We start from the raw sequence: 23,959 nt of genomic DNA on the forward strand, positions 1-23,959 counted from the left end.
ACACTCTAAAACACACATTTTCCAAAACACTACACACTACACAAATTTTCATAGGAACTCTATCACACTATCATTAAAAATACTAAAGTAAATCGCCATACTATGTGCACTTCCTCATCTCATTGGGCCAACTCCTTTCATACCTGTTTACAATCAGCAAGCATTACCACACAAACACATTACATGTGATATTGATGAAGACATTAACGGATGCAGTAACAGTAAGCCTATAGCCTACATCTTTTTTTTAGTTTACAGTATTTCTCAATTGGTTTTGTACATTTCTCGAATCTCTCTCGCAATTTGCAAAACATAATATTCATTCTCAAAACAGCTTTAACAAATGGCAAAACACGGTGGATAACCTGCAAAACCGAGTCTCTTGCTCAAAACCCTTATTTGTCTTTCAAAACCAAGTTTTTTGTGTCAATAAATGTATCAGCGCCAGCAGAATGGTTAGTCATTGTGTCATAGTGTATGGACAACCTAGTCAAATCAATTTCCCATGTTGTCAATTGAATAGTACTCTCTTGAGGATCTTTTCTGAAGCGAAATGCTGTTTAGATTGGATGGGAAATGTTGTAAATTCAGTTTTATATTACATTGATCAGATAAGATTGAGATAGTTTCATGCATTCAGTGACACAGCTTTTTGAGTGATATGACAAAAGCAATTGATAATGTACGAAATCACTGAGAATTGTACACAGCCATGGCATGGTGGACGAGAGCATTTGCTATATGCCGAAAACAATGAGAAACTGATTTGACCATGAACACAGGTAACACCAGGAAATCACAATTGAACAAAGACTTTTGAGAATCATTATTCTGTTGTGAGAAATGTACAAAACCAATTGAGGAAAAACTGTAATACTAAAATATGTAATTTTTAGTCAGCCTACTTAAATATTTTACAGTACATTAGTGCAATGTAAAATACTTTTCAAATGTTGAGTGTCAATAGAAATGATGGCTTGTGTTTGTAATTTAATAACAAAATTGTGTTTTTATGAGTAGCCTACATTGCTTTGAGACAAGACATTAATTTTGCAGGTGAGGTGTTTTGCCTGTTGTGTGTGAGTTTTTGGATTTGTGTGAATTTTGAGAATCTGAGATATGATTCCAGAAATTCTGTCTAGCCTACATAAACAATGGAGAAAAATTGTTAAATATCTAATACAAAAAAAAGTGGCCACCCAATACTTACAGTAATAGGCTATAGTAAATAAGCTAAACTTTTTTTGTATCAGTTGTGTGTGGAAAATGCGTAAAATAGCCTATATTGCCTAGCTCTCTGGTTATAGCCTAGCCTATCTGTGTAGCCTACTTCGAGTCTTAACAAAATTGAAACAGTAGGCCTAATAGGCCTATAGGGCCTATAGTAAGTGGAATACTGAACAAAATGAGGTTTATTGATCATTCCCAATTACTGTGTTTTACTTTGCACACAGAGATTCATTTTCCAGGAGAAGGAATGGGGTTTGCCCATTGCGTGTGAGTTTTTGGATTTGTAATCAGAGTTTTGAGAATTCAAGACATGATACCAGAAATTGTGTGTAAACAATTGAGATGCATTTGGTTGTGGTCGCAAAGGGCAGTTTGATGCGTTTCGCTCATGACTTGATATCTGTTGCCCTCTGGTGGTCAACAAAAGGGTTTTAAAAACACTGCATAGGGTACTGCCTGCCTTGGCTGCGGCCTAGACCTACATAACGAGGGTTTGACACTACACTTTCATGTTTTTTATTTCAAACATACAGGCAGTTCAATTCAACTAGTTTGTACGCACTTCACTTTAGCATAGGCCTTCTGAGCCTTGATGTAAATTGCTACCCTTTTGCATCCAACACCGATGGCCACTTCTGAGTTAGGCCTTTGTTGTTTTGTTGTTTTATTCAATATAGGCTGCGTTCTGATATGTCTTTTTGATACAGTTAGATAGAGCTAATCAAGACCTTTAATTTGATATGTAGAACTCATTTTCGCCAAAAATGCTCCTTGCCCTCCTCTGGCATAAACATAACCATACAAATTCTTAAATATAAAACGAAGAACATCGTGTGTGTGACCAGTGAGAGTATAACGTTCTAATACACAGCCAGTTGGTGTGACTTATAAAAAAACAAGAATAAAAGAAACAAGCGTCATAATCGAAATCCTTGTTAATGACGCACGGAACGCATAAAAGTCAGTCCAGACGCAGATTTAAAGCAACACGCTCATTTCAATACTCCCAGTTTTCACATTGGTTTACGATTTTATTGTCATGCCAGCTCGGAAACGTCTAAAAACGTACCCAGGTAAGCTATATTTAAGATAAAACTATTCATGACTAGGCCTAAATTATTACCCCTCAAACGTGTTCGCAGTTAATTAATAACAGGCTAGGCTGGGTCTTCATGCTATGAATCAGGCTATTTAATGATCGTTTCCAGCATAATCTTTTAAAGGGAATTTCATTACTATCTTTGTTAAGCCTATGTGTGAGTGTATGCACTCTCACGTGATCCCCGGAGAATTGGGGCAATGGCGCCGTGCGGCAGGCTCCAGAGCTGGTGTGGGAATGTGGAAATGTGTGTTCTTTGAAAGCGCTTTGAATTCAACTTCATAGTTGTGACATTGCGCTATGTAAATACATGCTGTATTGTATTGTATAATACTGAACACTTCCTACCGGTAGGCCTATTATGTAGGCCCATTTTCTAGGCTGTCAATATACCCATGAAAAAATAGGCCCATATCATGTATTCTAATATAGTCCTAATACGAAAGAAGCGCGCGCACAAACACACACCCACACTGAGATTTGTTTGCTTATTTTAGCCACACCCCAGCGGACATGCCACCAGAGGTTACCCCATAGCCATCCCCAAAGTGAGGTATTCTTGGGGCGATCTTCTGCTGGAGTCTCTGGCCAGGCAAACCAGGAAGCCCCTCCTGCGAACCAAGACAGAGGCAGCAGGAAGAGGCCTAGGTGCAACAGCAACAGCAACACAACAGTGTCCGCACCCACCACCAGCAACAGCACCAGGCCAAGCTCTGCCGTCTCCTCAAAGAGGAAGAGGGACAGCACCACTGATTCAGTAAAGAGCCCTTCTTTTGAGGACCTAGAGGATGAGGTGTCCAAGAAGATTTGCGCTGAAACCCCTGAAGGTGAGAGGCCACACACACACACACACACACACACACACTCTAAAGTTCTTGTTAACGTCTTTATTAATGTCTTCATTAATGTATATCCTATTGTATTTATCTTTGAATGGGCAGGCACTTTCACCTTCAAGTACTCTGTGGGAGAGCAGCTTGGCTCCGGTGGATATGGTTCAGTGTACGAAGGCACCAGGAAGTCTGATGGAGAACAGGTGAGAAAGGCTATTTTACTGTTCTTTGTGTCCACAAGTCCAAAATTCAATCAGAGAGTGGTGGCACTAGCGCACTACGCCCTGATGAAGACCCAATGAGGGTTGAAACCGGTTGGCACCGGTTTTACTTATATAACAATGCCCCAGGTTAAATAAAGGATTTTTAAAAATAAGGACAATCCTTGTCGACCTGTGGAGTTGTCTGAAGTCGGCCCTAGTGCCACCACGATCTAAATGAAAGGACTTTAGTCTTCTTACTTCAAGAGCACCTACAGTTTGGAGTTTACAACATTGAATAACAAGAATGCACAAACCTTTCCCCTTTGTCCAAAATTCAATTCTTTGATTATCATGTTTTGTTCTTGTAGGTGGCCATAAAGTACATATTGAAGCGGAGGGCACCGAAATATATCACAATGGTAAGTAGCCTTCACACTCCACCAGTCACTAGCCAGGGGGTGCTGTGATGCAGTGTTGTACTTCCCGTCTCCTCACTGATCTAAAATTAAGGTCAAAAGGCTGACAAATGTACCCCAAGACAGTGTAAGTGGGTGTATCTTGGGTACATTTGTCCGCCTTCTGTCCTTAATTTTAATGACTAGAGACCACTTAGCAAATCAGCCTGGTCTTGAATTCAGCATCCTCAGTGGCGGGGTGGGGGTATAGGGGTCAAGAACCCCGGGCCTCACCACTTGGGGAGGCCCCCTGTCTATAATGGCTTTCGATCGCCAAACATGTTGCAGGGGCCCCTTCTACGATATTTCGTGGGCCCAACGCCATTAACCTGCACATTTCTGTGCTGAACAGAAAACTCAGCATTTATCAACCGCTATACTTAATGACCAGACGTTATTTATAGCCCATTGTTGTCTTTTCTTTTTCAAGCCTGATGGCAAGAAGCTGCCTTTGGAGGTGGCCTTGATGACTCTGGTGTCCCAGCCCGAGGCGTGCCCTAACATCGTGCAACTGCTGGACTGGTACGACTGCGGCAAGTTCTTCATCCTGGTCCTGGAGCGCCCCAGTCTGTACATCGACCTGTTTGACGCCTGCCTGATGATAACTGGCTACATACTCGCAGAGGACGTGGTGCAGAAGCTCATGAGGCAGCTCGTCCACGCCCTCATCCACTGTCGCGACCACGGCGTGTTTCACCGCGACGTGAAACAAGAAAACATCCTGGTCAACCTGGATGATTGGACTCTGAAGCTGATAGACTTTGGTTGTGGTGACCTTCTGAAAGAGGACTACAGAGGGCTGTGCGGTGAGACATTAGGGAAAATGAAGTAGAATTTAGTAAAAAGCCTAAGGGACATTTCAGACCTGTAGGCTACTAGGCATCTGGCATACAGGGCATTTCCTGGTGTGCTGGCAATTTAGGAGATGGTCACGCAAAATGCCCAGGCCATTTTTTGTCCCAGTTAGTTCTAGGCTAAGAGAGGTTTTGGTGTTCATGTATACTTTAATATTTGCCAGGTACCGAGAGGTTTATCCCACCCGAGATGTTTCAGCACAGACGCTACAAGGCGGCCCCGACTACCACATGGTCACTGGGCGTGCTGCTCTTTGAGCTGGTCTCTGGTAACGTGGCCTTTCACAACAGCGAAGAAACCGTGTCTCACCAGCCGGAGTTTCCAGAGCATCTGTCTGAAGGTGCGAGATATGTGAAGGGATACAGTTGTCCAAACCTGATCTATTTATTGATTTGTTACTACAGTATTGTGCACTTATTTTTCTTTTTTGTTGTTATTGTGAATGTAGTATTTGTACTGTTTGTAGTGCATCATTATTATGTAATGTAATTATGTAATTAATGTAATATTAATTGTTCTGTATTGCTCACTGATTACTTTTTATTTTGCTTTTGCACCTCTGAACAACTTTTGTACAGTGGATACTTTGGCAGTATTCCACCATGATCAATTGTGCTTCATAAATAAACATTTCTTTCTTTCTTTAAGTCCCATTTATTAAGTAATACTGCAAATCCATGTGAAGCAACTGTAACCTCAATGGTAAAAATTAAGATAGAGATTATACCGGAGAATAAGAGCTCCACTTATCTGGTACAACCACACTCTGTGCAGCATGTAAGGACCTCATCAGCTGGTGCTTGAGGAAGGAGCCAGAGGAAAGACCCACTCTGGAGGGCATACTGACGCATGAGTGGATGACCACCAATCGCTCGTAAATGACCACAGGGAGGAGAGACAGGTACAGACAATAGTTAAAAAAAAAAAAAAAAGCCATTGTGCACTTGTGGGACATAGCCAATAAATAATAATTCCGTTGAGGAAATAGCATTACATGAACAAGTTGCTTTTTCTCTATCAGCAGGCAGGCATCATCAGTACAGACAGGCCACAGGGAGAGATCCAAAATGCCACAGAGAGGAAGTGGGTGTGGGAGTACAGGACAAGTGCTTTCTCTCCCCCAGCCTCCACTGTGCATTGGCCGAGTTGTACCAACACACTCAGTGGGCTTCCCACTCTGTTGATGCTCTCCCCTGCAAAGACTCTCCTGTCTGTGACTTGCATTGGGACACTGATGTATTTACCATCCTCAAGTTCCGTTTCTCATTGTCCTGAACAACCTTCCCAATTGAAAGACCTACAACGTGACATCAGCCTGCTACTTGTGTCCCATAAGAACTCAGCTCTTCTGCACCCTACATGATGTCCCTGTGCTCAGGCACCATCTTCTTCAGCACTGGGGCTTAATTAAAATACACCTGAGCTGCTAAATGATTTCTCTTTTGTCATTACCTTTTTCACATGGGCTCTGTACTCTATAGTAAGGGATCACATGGGTATCTTGGCGCTAGGTTGTAACAAGAGGATTGCAGTAGGCCTGGTGAATACTGTGGTCTTCCCACCTTAGCCTCACACTACAACACCGGACTTGACAGGAAAGCCAAAAACATCACCTCTGACCCTATACACCCAGCACACCACCTATTCACACTATTACTGTACCTTCAGGGAAAAGGTACTGCAGCATCCCATGCAACACCACACGCTCCAGGGACAGTACCTACCCACAAGCCATCCACCACTTATTATGCACTAGTACTTTACAGCTACTCCACTATCTGGCCTTCCTACCTCTCTTGTTTACATTGCACGATGTTACTACCCATGCACTTTGAATATTCCATTGCACTTTACAATGTCTTCAATGTTTCTGTATGTCATTCCCTGTTCATTTATTTAGGCACCCCTTTGTTGTATGTGTGAGCACACCAAATAACATTCCTAACATCTGTATTTTATACTGTTGATATGGCTAAATAAAACTTGGAACTGATTGAACAGAACTGTAGTTATTATTAGTATACTGTATTAGTGTCCAGCTCTGATAGCGCAGAGGGTGCAGCTCAGAGAGACTGAGGCAAAGAAGATCAACAGGCAGCTTAGTCGTTTATTTTGAAGAGCAGAACACTTTAAATTCATTACTCAGATAATGTTGCTGTTATGTACAGTCTTACACTAAAATCATTCAATTATTAGAGTATTCCCAATGAAAGTCAGAAGGTGTCTTGAGAGAGCACAACTTATTCAGGCAGGTCTACTAACTGTGTGTGATGGTGGTGGTGTGTGTGTCTCAACCTGAGTAGTGCCCAGACATCGTCCAACTGCTCGACTGGCATGGCTGTGGGAAGCTGTAGGTCTTGGTCTTGGAGCGTTTGATTTCACAGGGACCACAGGGTCTTACACAAGGACGTTAAGACTGGGAATGTCCTGATTAATATTGATGGACAGTAAAAATGATTGATTTTGGCTGTGCTAACCTGCTGAGAGACTTCTACACCACCTTTACTGGTGAGTTGACAGAAAAACAAAGTCACATTATTCAAGGTTGGGCCAGGTTTTTGTGTCCACAAGTCCAAACATATGACTGTGGGAAGCTGTAGCCTACGCCCTGGTCTTGGAGCGTCCCAGTCCCTGTGCTGATCTGTTTGAGTTTGTGGAGCTGTGTGGAGGCCAGTACAAGGAGATGGAGGCCAAAAAGATCATTCGGCAGCTGGTCCATACGTTCATCCACTGCAGAAATCACAGGGACTTGAAGACTTAGAACCTACTGTCAATATAACAGTGAGACTAACTGATTCTGGTTATGCTGACCTGCTGAAAGACACCAGCCCTCATGTACCGCAGAGACCATGACATCCTCAATAGTAACAATGCTGCAACGGCTTTGCTAGAGAGATGGATCTTAAAAACCTTCAAACAATATTGATGGATTTATTAAAATTGAGTTGCAACAGCAAAAATATCTAGGTCTACTGTCACACTGTTTACAAGCCTAGATCAAAGCTTTCACAACCAGTCTTGTGATGCTTAACCAAAAGTGGTCATAACACAACCAAGTTCCAGAAGAATGAACACGTCAACTGAAAAGCTTTCAGGACATCGATCATGGATTGCTATCTTGCCATGTTTTCATTCTCACACAGCTGGCTTCACTGATTATCTGACCAACTAATCTCATATCAATCAGCTGATTCAAAGTGAGTTGGATGACATTGGTGGAAAGGATATTTTTCACTTATATATTAATCAACACCTCTGTAGTATGTGATGACACAGTAAGTAGAAGGTCAGTCTCTGCCGGCCTTCAGCTTGTCGGCCACGGTCTGGTCGTGCTTGGAGCCTCCCATGCATCCGGGGCTCTTGGCCAGGCTGGGGTTGCTGTCCCACTGCTGCGGCGTCTTGGCCTGGATGGCCAGCGCGTGCACCCGGCTGCTCAGCTCGTCGCGCACCGCCTCGTTGACCAGGCGGTGGCGCTGCAGCAGCGACAGGCCCTCGAAGCGCTCGCTCACCACCAGCACACGGAAGTGCGACTCGGAGCCCGGCGGCACTGCATGCATGTGGCTCTCGTTCAGCACCTCCAGGTGGGTCGGGCCCAGGGCCTCCGTCAGCTTGGTCCGGATGGAGGTCTCCACGGGCCGGGCCTGGTCCATCTGCGGGAGGTGGCGGTGGTGTGCTAGTGTCCGGGAGGAGGAGGAGGTGAGGGGGCCGAGGATGGGACGAACGGTGCGGACGGCGCTGGACAGCATCCAAGAGCAGGAGGAGACAGACGTGAGATGGAGGAGGTCAACGGCAAAGAGGCCTGCAAAACAGAAGCAGTGTATCTATAAGGCTCAGCCTAACAACTGATCAGACTGTAGGTCTACATAAAAAAACAAGAGGTAGCAGAAATAGACAAGTAAAAGAATGTCAATAGCAGAATACCACACCAATTCAATGTAAAACAAAAAGTGAGTTTATTCAAAATGTGTGCGTAATATTAAAGTGTTTTAATACATTTATAGGAGATATTCTACACACAGTGTAACAAAATGGCTCACAGAAAAGAGCGACATGCAAACGGGAAACTACCTCCTAAACCTTTGATATATAGACTCTAAAACAGAAAACTAATGTAATGTATTACATACAAGAACACATCCCTCTAGTTGTTATGCACTACTCAATTCAACACAAGCACAAGGCCCAAAGAAGAGATAGAGGGGATAGAGGGGAGAGGGGGTGATTAGATTGGATGATGGAGGTTAGATAGATAAGACTGATTACTACTTTGTTAACCAGAGAAATCCCATCGTTTCAACATAATGATTAACATATATTAAGGGCACATACACACACAGAAAGACAAACCAAACTTTCGAAAACAAAAAATCAGGGGTAGTGAGTTTCAATGTTACTGTAGGTTTCCAGGCATTCACAAACACAATACTGGAAGAGTGTGTGTACTGCCTCGTTTAAGAATTACAAGTCCATACTGATAAAAAAAAGGGTGAAAAAAAAATGTGTTTTTTCAGTCAACTGGGTCTTTAACTACAGCCTGACTTCCTTTGTCGGCTGCGTGTCTTATAGCAGCTGCTAACTCTCTGAAGCCAGCTGCCACTGTGTTGTTGAGGTTCAGCAGTGCATCCCTAATCTCTTTTTGCATTTCCACCATGTCTGCCATTGCAGCGCTTGAGTCTTCAGCTGATGACTTGCAGTGAGATCTCCGCCTTTTGGTTGCTGGAATTGTCCCACGTGCTGAAAACACTTCATGTTTAATGGTTGGTGAAGAAGGTGTGGAGGGTGTCGGAGATGTGGCAGTCACGTTAGTGAAACCCGGAGTTCAAAAGACATGAACACACACACGCACGCACACACACACACACACACACACTCACGCACACACACACACACACACACACACACACACACACACACTCACTCATGTACACAATGTAAACAACACAGTTCACGACCTACACACCATCCACTCGCATCCACTACATACTACGCAAGATACACGAAACAGAGTGACCCCTGTTCTATCAGTATTCCCCAATGAAATATGACAACAGCTACACATACACGCAAGAATTACTACAGCCAATCAGATGTCACACGAGCCTAAGAACGCGAGCCGCTGAATGAAACCAAGGCGCAAGGATTGTTTCAGTCTCTTTGACAACCATCATCTGAGCCAGCCACTTGCTGTTTGGAAACTTTATCATCATCGTTATAACCGTTAACAACATCAACATTTTTTGAGCATCACCGGACAGTGTGGAAGATCACGACAGTAAGAACATCATCAAGAGCCACATGTTAGCTGACAGCCACGTCGGTAAGACAACTCTTTTATGTGACAAACGAAAACACTGATATTTACCGCCATCTCCGGCACTGATGCACTGATTCTGCTAACAGGCTAACCCCTCAAGAACCACCAGAGGCATCAACTTCTCACCATCGTATCATCACATCACACATCACCATCTTCAGGAGCGACGGTGAGGAATAACTGTGTTTTAACTCTTCTCCTCTCATCTCCTGCACTGTGTGAATGGATTAGCCACAGAAATGTTAGCAATGCCCAACAAGAATAACGGTTGCCCCGAACGTTCATTTCTGCTAACAGGCTAACCCCCGAGAACTGCCAGGCACCATTCACCATTCACCGCTGTGTCTAAGTGTACTCACCGGATTCATCCCCTTGAGCACATCATTAGGAGCAACGGTGAGGAATAACATCTGTTTAGCCGTTTTGTGCCCTTGTCCCATCTCCTGCACTATATCAATGGTTAGCCACAGAAATGTTAGCAATGCCCCACGAGAATAACGGTTGTCCCGAACGTTCCCAATGCACTGGCCAGGCTAACGTTGTAAGCGTCACTGGTGAAAAAAAAATATGTTTATGCTTCACGATCTTTACAGACACTGGTTACAGATACTGATAACTGATATTACTGATACTGATAACTGATATTGCTGATACTGACTACTGATACTGATGACCATTAGTAGCCCATTACTGACACTGATGCTGATTACCATCACTAGCCTTACAGTAGTTACTATTATTTACACACACTAGTTATTATTACTGATGGGTTCTACACAAAGAGAAGTTTATTACTATTTCTTTAATAGTGATTTAACTAAGACAAGAGGATAATTTCATTGTTGTTATGAATGTAATGTTTCATTGCACTATGCAATTTATTGAAGCCTTTCACAGTATTTAATTTAAAGTAAATAGAGGGTAATTTTAGTGCAGTTCTTCTTACATGAATAGGCCTATTAGTGTAAGAGGATATTAAGCACGTCTCTGACAGTGATCCCTTCTAAGCTTTAGATTCTAATGTGTATTTTATGTTTTATGTTGTATGTATTTATTGTTGAGACATTTTGAATGTAGTTTTATTGGACCCATTGCTACCTGCGTTTTGGTAGACAGGCGTTACACATGAACGACTTGTTTTCATGCACTTGAATTTAATGATTAGAGAAGATTGAAGAAGATATGTGATTTGTCATCCCAGTATGACAATTAGATAATTTAGATAATATGATGCATCTTAGATTTATTGTACATTGTACTAATTGAAATGTATGTATGGATGAATGTGACCTATCAGGTCAGGTTTTTTTGGAAGGATAGAAACCAAAGAAGACGACTGGGCCAGGACTTCACCTGGTCAAGGACACTGATGGCGAGCCTTTCCCAGAGCCTTTCCCAGAGCGACCACATATACCCTTAAGTACCCTAACAAGGAACTTTTCCCCCCTTTTCCACTTTTTTACCATTTTTATTTTGTTTAAGGCCACGTGGACCCTTGTTTATTTTAAGTGTGCACACTGTTTTATTTTATTTGGGTTTTTATACACTTCAAACATTTTGTAAACAATATACGAGTTTTCACTCAAAAAGGAATTTCTTGTCTGACTCATTATTGTTGCTTAACACTCGCTCCTCTCTCTTACTTAGATCTTCTGATCCAGGTCCTAGTATTATTGTTCATTATTTTAATTGTAAATCACTTTCTTAAAGGAAAGCCCGGTTACAAAAGTGGCGAGCCTGCTGCCAGGAGGAGCTAGTTGTTGAGTAACAATATTGAGCAGACATTACTAAGTAATTACTTATCACCAGTATGGATTTTATTCGAAAGTTTAGTGTTAATATTCCAAATGCAGTATTAGTCAGTGGCATAACTCAGGTACCCGATCAAGATGAACAAGTCCTTGATTATCTTAAACAGTATGGTAAAATTGATAGAGTCCTTTTAGTTGAAGACCCACACTCAGAATTCTTCCAAAACCTGATCGTTGAGTATTCTAGCAGTTCAGCTATTGAAACTTTAGATCCCCACTTACCCTACAGTTACACTACACAAGGTGAGTCCCCCGCTACCTATGTAGTAAAAACACTCAGTAGCGCGTACACCACCAAAGTTGGCTCAAATGCAACAAAGACGTACTTAACGGAGCTCAAGCAATTAGCCAAGGAGAGTGGCAAGGATTATGGCGAAGTTTTGAAAGAGATGATGTCCCAGATTGGAATGGATATAGATGCCATGCAACACGCGGCTGATGATTCCCCCTCTGTACACGTCGAGGCGACCGTGTCATCCCCACCTGTTCACAGAGAGCCACAGCACACCTCACTGTCTCATGTTGCACCAAGCGGCCATGGAGACGCTGACCATGTCATCCTTGCCAATGCCAAGAGAACACCGTCCCTTTCCCTAAGCGACGTGAACCCCCCTGACATCCAAAAGGTTGTGGTCGAGCACATTGTTCGGAGACAGGATCCTTTCCCTCACATGCAGTCCCAAGTGAGACTCCGCTCTTTCTCCGGCAAGATCCCCATACCCAACCATGAGACTGACTATGACACATGGCGCACACACATTGAGCTGCTACAGAATGATCCCAGTATGTCACCACTGCAAATATCACGAAAGATTCTAGAGAACTTACTCCCACCTGCTGTTGACGTCGTAAAAGGTCTACTGCCTGATTCACTCCCTGCCGCCTACCTACAGCTGCTGGACTCAGCCTACGGCACGGTCGCAGATGGAGAAGAGCTGTTCGCCCAGTTCCTGAACACCCTACAAGACCCCGGTGAGAAGTCATCCTCTTACCTGCAACGACTCCAGCTAGCCTTAAATCGAGCCACAAAACAAGGGGGAGTTACACACAAAGAAGGTGACAAGCATCTCCTGAAGCAGTTCTGCCGAGGTTGTTGGGATAACAGTCTGATCAGCACCTTGCAGCTTGAGCAAAAGAAGAGCAAACCACCCCAGTTCTCTGAACTCCTGCTGATGATCCGCTCTGAGGAAGACAGACTGGAAGCCAAGTCAACGCGCATGAAGAGACACATCGGCATCACGAAGCAGAAAACTCAGGTCCACTTCCATGATGCATATGTTCGTGAACCAGAGGAGAGCAGTGCCGGTGCCATCAGTGTGATTGAGGATCTGCGAAAGCAAGTAGCAAGTTTGCAAAGCCAGCTCACTACATTCATGTCACAGAAAAAGACACAGGGAGCTAATCGCAAGGGATCTGCAGAAAAGCCTCAGAACAGACCACCAAAGCCAGGTAACACAGATACAGACATGGACAGACAGACCAGAACGAAAGAGACAACCAAGCCCCGGCCTTGGTATTGCTTTAACTGTGGTGAGGATGGACACATTGCTCCCTGCTGCACTGACCCTGCCAACCCCCGTCTTGTAGCAGAAAAGAAAAGGCAATTGATCGCGAGACAGCAGCAGTGGGAAACACGAAATGGTTCCAGTGTAGCTTTAAACGACTAACAGTTCCTGTTGTGGGACAGACAGGAGCTGAGGAGAGTCAATCACGTCCCTCCGACGTAAGCAACACACAAACAGAACATGGAACCAGAACACCAGACCAGAAAAACAAAGTTAGAGCAAACACTTCCACTACACAAACACATTCCACTACTACACGAAATGTCAAGAGAAGAGTAACAATTAACGAACACAGAACTGTAAATAACAGAAAACTGCCTAGAGGCTTAATTGGAAGCAAAAGCACAGCAAATGTCAACGTCAATGGAATTCAATGTAATGCACTGCTGGATACTGGATCGCAAGTTACAACTGTGTCTCAGTCCTTCTATGACTCCCACCTTTCCGATTGTCAGCTACACCCAGTTAGCGACATGCTTGAAGTTGAGGGCGCCAACGGTCAGGCAGTCCCATACCTGGGCTACATTCAATTACATGTAAAGTTTCCCGAAGAATTCATTGCTTCACAACCCGAAGTACAGACTCTTGCCTTGATAGTGCCAGATACTCGCTCCAGTAGCAGCATGCCTGTACTGATTGGCACAAATACACTAGACCCTCTTTACGAGCAATTCTGTGATGGAAACAACGTGATAAGTAACATCTACTGTGGCTACCAACAAGTCTTGAGGACACTGCAGCTCAGACGGCACCAAAGCACAGAAGGTCAAGTCGGCATTGTGAAGTTAGGTCGTCACGAGTCAAGCATCATCCCTGCTGGACAGAAGGTGGTCTTGGAAGGTGTCGTCACTGGAAATGAAGCTAACAACGAGAGATGGGCAGTAGTGGAAGAACCCTCCACTTCGTCCTTGCCAGGTGGGATCTTCGTTGATAGCTGCATCATCTCCATCCCTGCACGGTTCCCGTACAAGGTGCCTGTAATCATAAGAAATGAAACCAACCATGACATTACCCTGCCCTCTAACTCTGTCATCGCCGAACTTGCCATCCCTCACGAGATCAGCCAGACCCACAACACCTGTAGCCCCAGTCAACTGTCATCACCTACAGTCTGTTCCAGTCTGCAACACTCTCCTCGAGATGAACAACAACGTGACAACCTTAGCTTTGACTTCGGAGATTCCCCGCTCCCTGCAGAATGGAGGAACCGAATCACCAAGACACTCAACACTTACTCAGACGTTTTTTCTCAACATGACCTCGATTTTGGCCACGCAACCAAGGTCAAACATCGAATCAAGTTGAAGGATGACACAGCGTTTAAGCAACGACCCCGGCCCATCCATCCCAACGACTATCATGCCGTGAGACGACATCTTCAAGATCTCCTTGAAGCTGGAATCATCCGAGAGTCTGAGTCTCCATATGCTTCACCTATCGTCGTTGTGAGAAAGAAGAATGGCGAGGTACGTCTATGTGTTGATTACCGCAAACTCAATCTGCAAACCATCAAAGACGCATATGCACTACCAAACCTTGAAGAGTCGTTCTCTGCCTTAAGTGGGTCACAATGGTTCTCCGTGATGGATCTGAAGTCCGGATATTACCAAATTGAGATGCATGAAGATGACAAGCCAAAAACAGCTTTTGCCTGTCCCCTCGGATTCTGGGAATGGAATCGTATGCCACAAGGAATCACCAATGCTCCAAGCACATTCCAGCGCTTAATGGAGAAGTGCATGGGCGACATCCACCTGCGTGAAGTGCTGGTATTCCTTGATGACATCATTGTCTTCTCCCAAACCCTGGAGGAACACGAAGCTCGTCTGGCTAAAGTCCTGGATCGCCTGAGGGAAAACGGTCTCAAGTTATCCCCGGAGAAGTGCCGCTTCTTTCAGACATCTGTTCGCTACTTGGGGCACATTGTCTCACGGACGGGCGTGGAAACAGATCCCCAGAAGATCGAAGCACTGAAGACTTGGCCGAGACCCCGTACCCTGAAGGAGCTCCGTTCGTTTCTCGGGTTCTCTGGTTACTATCGGAGGTTTGTGAAGGACTACTCCGGCATTGTGAAGCCTCTCCACAACTTGACCTCTGGCTACCCACCTTACCACCAGAAGTCGAAGGCGAAGCAGACAGACACGAGAACAAAGACAGTCCAGTATCACAACCCCAAAGAGCCTTTTGGAAGCCGCTGGACATCAGATTGCCAGAAAGCCTTTGAAGACATCATCCAAAGCCTCACTACAGCCCCTGTTCTAGCATTCGCCGACCCCCAGAAACCCTACATACTCCACACCGATGCCAGCACCACCGGGCTCGGTGCTGTACTGTACCAAGAGCAAGACAACCAGCTCAGAGTCATAGGGTATGCGAGTAGAGGTCTATCACAGAGTGAGAGTCGCTACCCAGCACACAAACTGGAGTTCCTCGCACTCAAGTGGTCGGTGACGGAGAAGTTCAGCGACTATCTCTATGGCAACAACTTCACCGTGGTGACGGATAGCAATCCGCTGACTTACATCCTCACATCAGCCAAACTCGATGCGACGAGCTACAGGTGGCTGGCTGCACTGTCTACATTCTCCTTCAAGCTCTCCTACCGCCCAGGGAAACTGAACGGAGATGCAGACGGACTATCACGCAGGGAACACGAGAAGCGAGCAGACGATCCAAGGTCACAGAAAGAGAAGGAGCGCATCCAGCAGTTCACTCAAGACCATCTTACCGATCCAGAGAATCCAGATGAGGTGGACCATTCAGTCGTGAAGGCCATCTGTGAGCGACAACTTGCCTTCAGTGCCAGCCCGGATGATGAGAGAGAAGGAGACCATGTTGCCTTAGTGGAGACCCTTGCGACATCATTCTGCGCTATTCCCGAGTGCTATGAACAAGAAGAACAGTTCGGAGGCCTCCCAGCCATCCCGCATCTTTCAGAAGCACAGATAGCAGAAAAGCAAAGGGCTGACCAGTGCATAAAACATGTCATTCACCAGATCGAAAATGGGGAAACGCCACCACCCACTCTGCGCACCCAACTCCCTGATCTTCCACTCTACCTCCGTGAACTCCATCGTCTTGAGTTCCACAACAACATCCTGTACCGCCGCCGCCAAGTGGGATCCCAGAGGGCGTACCAGCTTGTCCTCCCAGCTGAGTTCCGAAGTCCAGTGCTCACCAGTCTGCACGACGACATGGGCCACATGGGAGTCGACCGAACCCTAGACCTCGTGAGGACCCGCTTCTACTGGCCGAAGATGGCATCAGATGTGGAAGAGAAGGTGAAGAAGTGTGGCAGGTGTGTGAGGAGGAAGGCGCGACCAGAAAAGGCTGCACCATTAGTGAACATTCAAGTCACCAGACCCCTGGAGTTAGTTTGCATGGACTTCCTCTCCATCGAACCGGACCAGAGTAACACCAAGGACGTGCTGGTTATCACCGACTTCTTTACCAAGTATGCAGTGGCCATCCCAACACGAAACCAGACAGCCAAGACTGTAGCAAAGTGCCTCTGGGAGAATTTCATTATTCATTATGGCTTCCCCGAAAAGTTGCACAGTGATCAAGGCCCCGACTTTGAGTCCAACACCATAAAAGAGCTTTGTCGGGTGGCCGGTATCCGCAAAACTAGAACAACTCCATACCACCCTAGAGGTAACCCAGTAGAACGGTTCAACCGCACCCTGCTCAACATGCTTGGGACTCTAGAGGATAAAGACAAGTACCGTTGGAGCGACCATGTAAGACCCTTGGTCCATGCTTATAACTGCACCCGGAACGAGGTCACAGGTTTCACCCCGTACGAGCTCATGTTCGGGCGTCACCCCCGTTTACCTGTTGACCTTGCTTTCAAGCTGCCAGTGCCAGAGGGCCAACACTCCTCTCATTCAGAGTATGTCAAAACCCTCAAGTCCCGTCTGAAAGAGAGCTATGAAGTTGCAAAGGAAAAGTCAGCGAAGATAGCACTAAAGAACAAGACAAGATATGACCGGCATGTCACCGCCTCAGATCTAGAGCCTGGAGATAGGGTACTGGTCAGAAACGTCCGCATACGAGGAAAGCACAAGATTGCTGACAAATGGGAATCCACGGTCCATGTTGTCGTTACAAGAGCAGGCACTCTCCCAGTATACACCATTAAACCAGAAACTGAAGATGGTCCCCAGAGGACACTACATAGAGACTTGCTGCTTCCGTGCGGATACCTACCTGTCGAAGAGGACACTCAGCCTGTGCAGAAGTCGGTGCCGCGCAGACCAAGAACACGTGCCAACCCTGTAGCAGAGGCAGAGAGCTCCTCGGATGACGACGACTACTCACTCATCCCTGTCTGGTTGAGTTCCCCTGTCCCTGAGATCACAGAGAGTCCAGTGCACCCAGATCTTCCCATGGCCAATGTCCAAGAGCCCCAAGACCCTTGTCCTGCAAATCATAACTTACCTGAACTTGACACCCAACCTAAGTTACCTGATCTGAACTTACCCGACATGTCCGAAAGTATTCCAGATAGTCCTTTGATGATCGAGTCTACCTCTCACCAGAGTGATCCTGAATACTTACGTACCGATACAGACATACTCACTGATAAAGACCTACCCACCGTTAAAGACATACCTACCGATAAAGACACACCCACCGATAACGACAACCCCACAGATAGAGACATTCCAATAGAGCAAGAACATGAGGAGAATGAAAGTCTACAAGTAGTGGAACCTGAGGAACAACATGATGAAACGACTGAAACCACAAGTATTCACGAAAACACAAACCCTGATGAACCCCTCAGGAGATCTGAGCGCAATCGTCAACCCCCACAACGGCTTGACTATGCAGAATTAGGAAATCCTTTGGCCAAGGCAATGAGATCCTTCTTTCAAGGCTTGTCCATAGCTTGGTCCGAAGTGATCAATGAAGTACCTGTACAATCCACTACCCCATCCCCAGTGATTGCTGTGTAGATGTCCACCTTGCACAGGGACGTGCAAAGGTTCAGGAGGGGAGGATGAAACCCGGAGTTCAAAAGACATGAACACACACACGCACGCACACACACACACACACACACACACTCACGCACACACACACACACACACACACACACACACACACACACTCACTCATGTACACAATGTAAACAACACAGTTCACGACCTACACACCATCCACTCGCATCCACTACATACTACGCAAGATACACGAAACAGAGTGACCCCTGTTCTATCAGTATTCCCCAATGAAATATGACAACAGCTACACATACACGCAAGAATTACTACAGCCAATCAGATGTCACACGAGCCTAAGAACGCGAGCCGCTGAATGAAACCAAGGCGCAAGGATTGTTTCAGTCTCTTTGACAACCATCATCTGAGCCAGCCACTTGCTGTTTGGAAACTTTATCATCATCGTTATAACCGTTAACAACATCAACATTTTTTGAGCATCACCGGACAGTGTGGAAGATCACGACAGTAAGAACATCATCAAGAGCCACATGTTAGCTGACAGCCACGTCGGTAAGACAACTCTTTTATGTGACAAACGAAAACACTGATATTTACCGCCATCTCCGGCACTGATGCACTGATTCTGCTAACAGGCTAACCCCTCAAGAACCACCAGAGGCATCAACTTCTCACCATCGTATCATCACATCACACATCACCATCTTCAGGAGCGACGGTGAGGAATAACTGTGTTTTAACTCTTCTCCTCTCATCTCCTGCACTGTGTGAATGGATTAGCCACAGAAATGTTAGCAATGCCCAACAAGAATAACGGTTGCCCCGAACGTTCATTTCTGCTAACAGGCTAACCCCCGAGAACTGCCAGGCACCATTCACCATTCACCGCTGTGTCTAAGTGTACTCACCGGATTCATCCCCTTGAGCACATCATTAGGAGCAACGGTGAGGAATAACATCTGTTTAGCCGTTTTGTGCCCTTGTCCCATCTCCTGCACTATATCAATGGTTAGCCACAGAAATGTTAGCAATGCCCCACGAGAATAACGGTTGTCCCGAACGTTCCCAATGCACTGGCCAGGCTAACGTTGTAAGCGTCACTGGTGAAAAAAAAATATGTTTATGCTTCACGATCTTTACAGACACTGGTTACAGATACTGATAACTGATATTACTGATACTGATAACTGATATTGCTGATACTGACTACTGATACTGATGACCATTAGTAGCCCATTACTGACACTGATGCTGATTACCATCACTAGCCTTACAGTAGTTACTATTATTTACACACACTAGTTATTATTACTGATGGGTTCTACACAAAGAGAAGTTTATTACTATTTCTTTAATAGTGATTTAACTAAGACAAGAGGATAATTTCATTGTTGTTATGAATGTAATGTTTCATTGCACTATGCAATTTATTGAAGCCTTTCACAGTATTTAATTTAAAGTAAATAGAGGGTAATTTTAGTGCAGTTCTTCTTACATGAATAGGCCTATTAGTGTAAGAGGATATTAAGCACGTCTCTGACAGTGATCCCTTCTAAGCTTTAGATTCTAATGTGTATTTTATGTTTTATGTTGTATGTATTTATTGTTGAGACATTTTGAATGTAGTTTTATTGGACCCATTGCTACCTGCGTTTTGGTAGACAGGCGTTACACATGAACGACTTGTTTTCATGCACTTGAATTTAATGATTAGAGAAGATTGAAGAAGATATGTGATTTGTCATCCCAGTATGACAATTAGATAATTTAGATAATATGATGCATCTTAGATTTATTGTACATTGTACTAATTGAAATGTATGTATGGATGAATGTGACCTATCAGGTCAGGTTTTTTTGGAAGGATAGAAACCAAAGAAGACGACTGGGCCAGGACTTCACCTGGTCAAGGACACTGATGGCGAGCCTTTCCCAGAGCCTTTCCCAGAGCGACCACATATACCCTTAAGTACCCTAACAAGGAACTTTTCCCCCCCTTTTCCACTTTTTTACCATTTTTATTTTGTTTAAGGCCACGTGGACCCTTGTTTATTTTAAGTGTGCACACTGTTTTATTTTATTTGGGTTTTTATACACTTCAAACATTTTGTAAACAATATACGAGTTTTCACTCAAAAAGGAATTTCTTGTCTGACTCATTATTGTTGCTTAACACTCGCTCCTCTCTCTTACTTAGATCTTCTGATCCAGGTCCTAGTATTATTGTTCATTATTTTAATTGTAAATCACTTTCTTAAAGGAAAGCCCGGTTACATTAGACACCGACGGGCCTGGCAGTTCTGCATGGGAGGGCTCCTTGGGGGCCGATGAGCCTGGTTCCTGTGCAGAAGAGCCTTCCTCTGGAACTGAGGAGCATGGCACATCCAGCGACTCATCTGACTTTAATGTTACCGCAGAGAATGGCACCTCGTCAGTCACCTCGTCAGTCACCAGTTTTGACAGCCAACCTTAATTTAGAAAGGACAAAGGGTGTGGGCCATCAAACAACCCTGTGCTCTCAGGTATACACTACAGTAATATGTAAAGCTGTGAGGAGTGAGAATACTACGTTACCCAGTGACGTTAAGTCTTTTGAGACAGACTTGTCTGAGCTCATCAATGGGTGCTGCTCGAGCATTTCTACCATTGCCAATTCACCAGGCGATAACATTCCAGCAGTCTGCTGTCCCTCTGAAAAAAATAGACGTGGTGGTGGCTCACTTTCAAATCAGCATACATTTATGAAATGATAATCAAATCAAATTCATTTAAAGAATAAATACACTGTACATTTCTTTGTGATGGCATCAAAACATTAGCAAAATTGATCATGGTGATCAATAATAATATGTGATTTGTAAGGCTTCCCCAACACTCATGAATGATGGAGATGACAGAGGTGAGACAAGAAGAGGTAGGTTAAAAAGTAGGCGTAATTGACAGAAGCAGCATAATCATTAAGATTCGGCAATGACCAACATGTAGGCCTAAGGAGGGGAGAATAATCTATTGTTCGTGTAGTATTAGACATAGAAGTTAAAACGCAGGACGATTAGGAAAACGTTACCAAAAGCTGTTTTGGAGAATAATAATGGAAAACGCGCTCAGACTTACTTTGGATGAGCTGTTTCTCCCAGTCCCTCTTCTTTTTCGTGTCAAATTTGAAGTATCTGTACTTGGCTCTGACCTCGGTCATGCACCTGCGAACACTGCTTACAGCATTTACAGCATCTGTAACCTCGCGCCAAGCAGCAGCTTTCGTGGCTAAGGTCGCCACATTACGGTGCCGCGGTGTCAAAACGTGTAGATTTTTGGAAACAGCAGCCACCAATGCACACAATTCTGGGTCTGTAAACCGACGCTTCCTCTTCGCAGGTCGGACTAGATGGTCGTCCTTCGTCATTGTTCTAAGCAACAAGGTTGTCAATTATTCTGTAAAATATGACCTAACCTCTCCACACTAGTCGACAACGGCGGAAACAACACAACACGACCCTCTATAAAGTCGATCAAAGACAGAGTTGCACACGGCGAAACGAGTTGCGTAGGGACAATATGATGGAGCTAGTGCCCTAATGTTGGCAACCGAAATGTAGCCAAGGGCACAAATGTTGTTAGCAAGGGCACAAATAATCAAGACTTACTAGGACGATGAGCAACGCCAAAAACAAATGCCCAGGCACGTTTGACAGGTTAGCTAAATAAACAACTAGTTCTAAACTACCAACTCCGTGTGATGTTGGTGAAGGCACTGGTGGTGGGCCTACTAGAGTTATGGGATGGAGAGCGAATATAACTTTCTTCGCTTTTATTGAAAAGCACATGTAGGCCTATTAGGCTGTGGTCACACGTGTACTTTGCTAGAGTCGCAAAGAAAATACAAGTTTAGGTGGAATTTTGTTTCAGGTTACTGACCTTTCCCTTTCGTGAGACCAGAGTGCTGTTATGTGCTGTGCAGACAGAAGAACAACTTGTCGTCGAGCAGAGAAAAATATTTGGACTTTGCGCCACCTACTGTTCAGGAGTGGGGAAGCAACTTCGTGAGAAGCCCTCATTTACTCACCAATCACATTACATGGGGAGGGATGGGGAGTGGAGGACCACACACCTCCACACCAGGGGCGCAACTACTCTTTTCTGGGGGGGTATGCAAGAATTATTTTGGTGCCCCCCCTCCCAAAAAACCCACTTAATTATTATTTGGTGCCCTTCAACGCCCTCTCCTTGGTGCCCCCCTGCAATGCATACTTCGCATAGCCTATAGGCTACTGTAGTGTGCCCCTGCTCCACACACACACACACACACACACACACACACACACACACACACACACACACACACACACACACACACACACACACACACACACACACACACACACACACACACACACACGCACACACACACAGTGAAAAAAGGCAGTGGTTCCCAAACTTCCGTGACCCCCTTATTCCAAATGCCAAACATTTTTGTCCCTACTGATAGCAAAATGTTCATGCCAAATACATGGGAAAACAGTAAGTAGAATTATTTACAGTACAAGTTATGGAATGATTATATTATGAAAACATACAGTAGGCCTACGTGGTTTTTGTGCAAGAGGCATTCTCTCTGTGACCCTCCGAAGTATTTTGTATAAAATAGGCTATTGGATAGCTACAGCAGTTATCCCACTGTACCAAATGACATAGATAGGCTAAGGTGTTACTGGAAAACACTAAAAACATTTTTTTATTTAAAAAAAAAAAAAAAAACATTACAAATTTGATCCAATAGCGGAGAATCAGCTGACCACAAGACAAATACTCTGGCCTACTGATTATGCAGTGAAGTTGTAAGGAAACTGTACTTCTCTCTTTTTTGGCTACTTCTACTTCTACTTTTGTAATTTCTGTTCTCTACTAGCCTACACATGTTTAATATCTTTACTAAATAATCTGAAGCCTATTACCTACATTACCCCACCAATGCCTCTCTTTTGTGACTCAATGGGTGTGACCCATTGCTTCAAGACCAGGACTGTCCTCTGCTTGAAGAAACTGTTGATCTCATCCAAGCAGAAGTGTATAAAGTAGAAGCACTCTTTTTTACACACTTGTGTTTTATAGTTTATACACCAGTTTAGACCAACGTACGTATCACACACCAATTATTCCACTGTTGGCCTGCTGAAAAACAAACAAACAAACAAAAAAACTCTACTATAATAAGCAAATGAATGGTAACTAAGCAGTCTATCTACGAGACTAATGTCTGAGCTGTCCTAGCCCCAGGACAGACTCTTGACATGATGTGTGTGTGTGTGTGTGTGTGTGTGTGTGTGTGTGTGTGTGTGTGTGTGTGTGTGTGTGTGTGTGTGTGTGTGTGTGTGTGCGTGTGTGTACTCTACTTTACAAAAAAAAACTAACCCTTCCTTGCACCTGCACTTGTTGTTATGTATATTTCCTGTGCACTTTGTATCTGATATTGGCTATGTTTATGTCCTCCTTTGAAAGTCACTGTGGTTATAAAGTGCCTGCCAAATGCAATGTAATGTAAAAGGGTGGTTGACGTGACGCCTTGTTTTTTCGTAACATTGGTTAAAGACCTACAAAAATGTTATTTTTCCTTTAAAAAACAAAAGTCA

General features: G+C 44.4%; 2 protein-coding genes across 4 annotated transcripts; one reads left to right on the top strand and one right to left on the bottom strand.

Annotated features, from left to right (window-relative positions):
• The first annotated feature begins 2,203 nt into the window (after positions 1-2,203).
• Positions 2,204-6,109, top strand: LOC134449429 (serine/threonine-protein kinase pim-1-like). 2 transcript variants are annotated; one of them, XM_063199353.1, is made up of 8 exons: positions 2,204-2,303; positions 2,827-3,156; positions 3,271-3,365; positions 3,734-3,784; positions 4,251-4,626; positions 4,839-5,015; positions 5,450-5,576; positions 5,697-6,109. In XM_063199353.1, exons 1-7 carry the CDS (start codon positions 2,270-2,272, stop codon positions 5,551-5,553), a joined length of 1,167 nt encoding a protein of 388 aa, XP_063055423.1. In that variant the 5' UTR covers positions 2,204-2,269; the 3' UTR covers positions 5,554-5,576; positions 5,697-6,109. The 2 variants fall into 2 exon arrangements, with proteins under 2 accessions (XP_063055423.1, XP_063055424.1); XM_063199354.1 differs by having other exon boundaries at positions 5,700-6,109.
• A 655-nt stretch (positions 6,110-6,764) lies between these two features.
• Positions 6,765-22,339, bottom strand: bola1 (bolA family member 1). 2 transcript variants are annotated; one of them, XM_063199355.1, is made up of 2 exons: positions 22,248-22,339; positions 6,765-8,474 (listed from the first exon to the last, which is right to left on the bottom strand). In XM_063199355.1, exon 2 carries the CDS (start codon positions 8,419-8,421, stop codon positions 7,963-7,965), a length of 459 nt encoding a protein of 152 aa, XP_063055425.1. In that variant the 5' UTR covers positions 8,422-8,474; positions 22,248-22,339; the 3' UTR covers positions 6,765-7,962. The 2 variants fall into 2 exon arrangements, with proteins under 2 accessions (XP_063055425.1, XP_063055426.1); XM_063199356.1 differs by lacking the exon at positions 22,248-22,339 and adding an exon at positions 21,977-22,237.
• Positions 22,340-23,959: the final 1,620 nt, after the last annotated feature.

The sequence above is a fragment of the Engraulis encrasicolus genome, chromosome 5, assembly GCF_034702125.1.
Source record: "Engraulis encrasicolus isolate BLACKSEA-1 chromosome 5, IST_EnEncr_1.0, whole genome shotgun sequence".
NCBI classification, from domain to species: domain Eukaryota; kingdom Metazoa; phylum Chordata; class Actinopteri; order Clupeiformes; family Engraulidae; genus Engraulis; species Engraulis encrasicolus.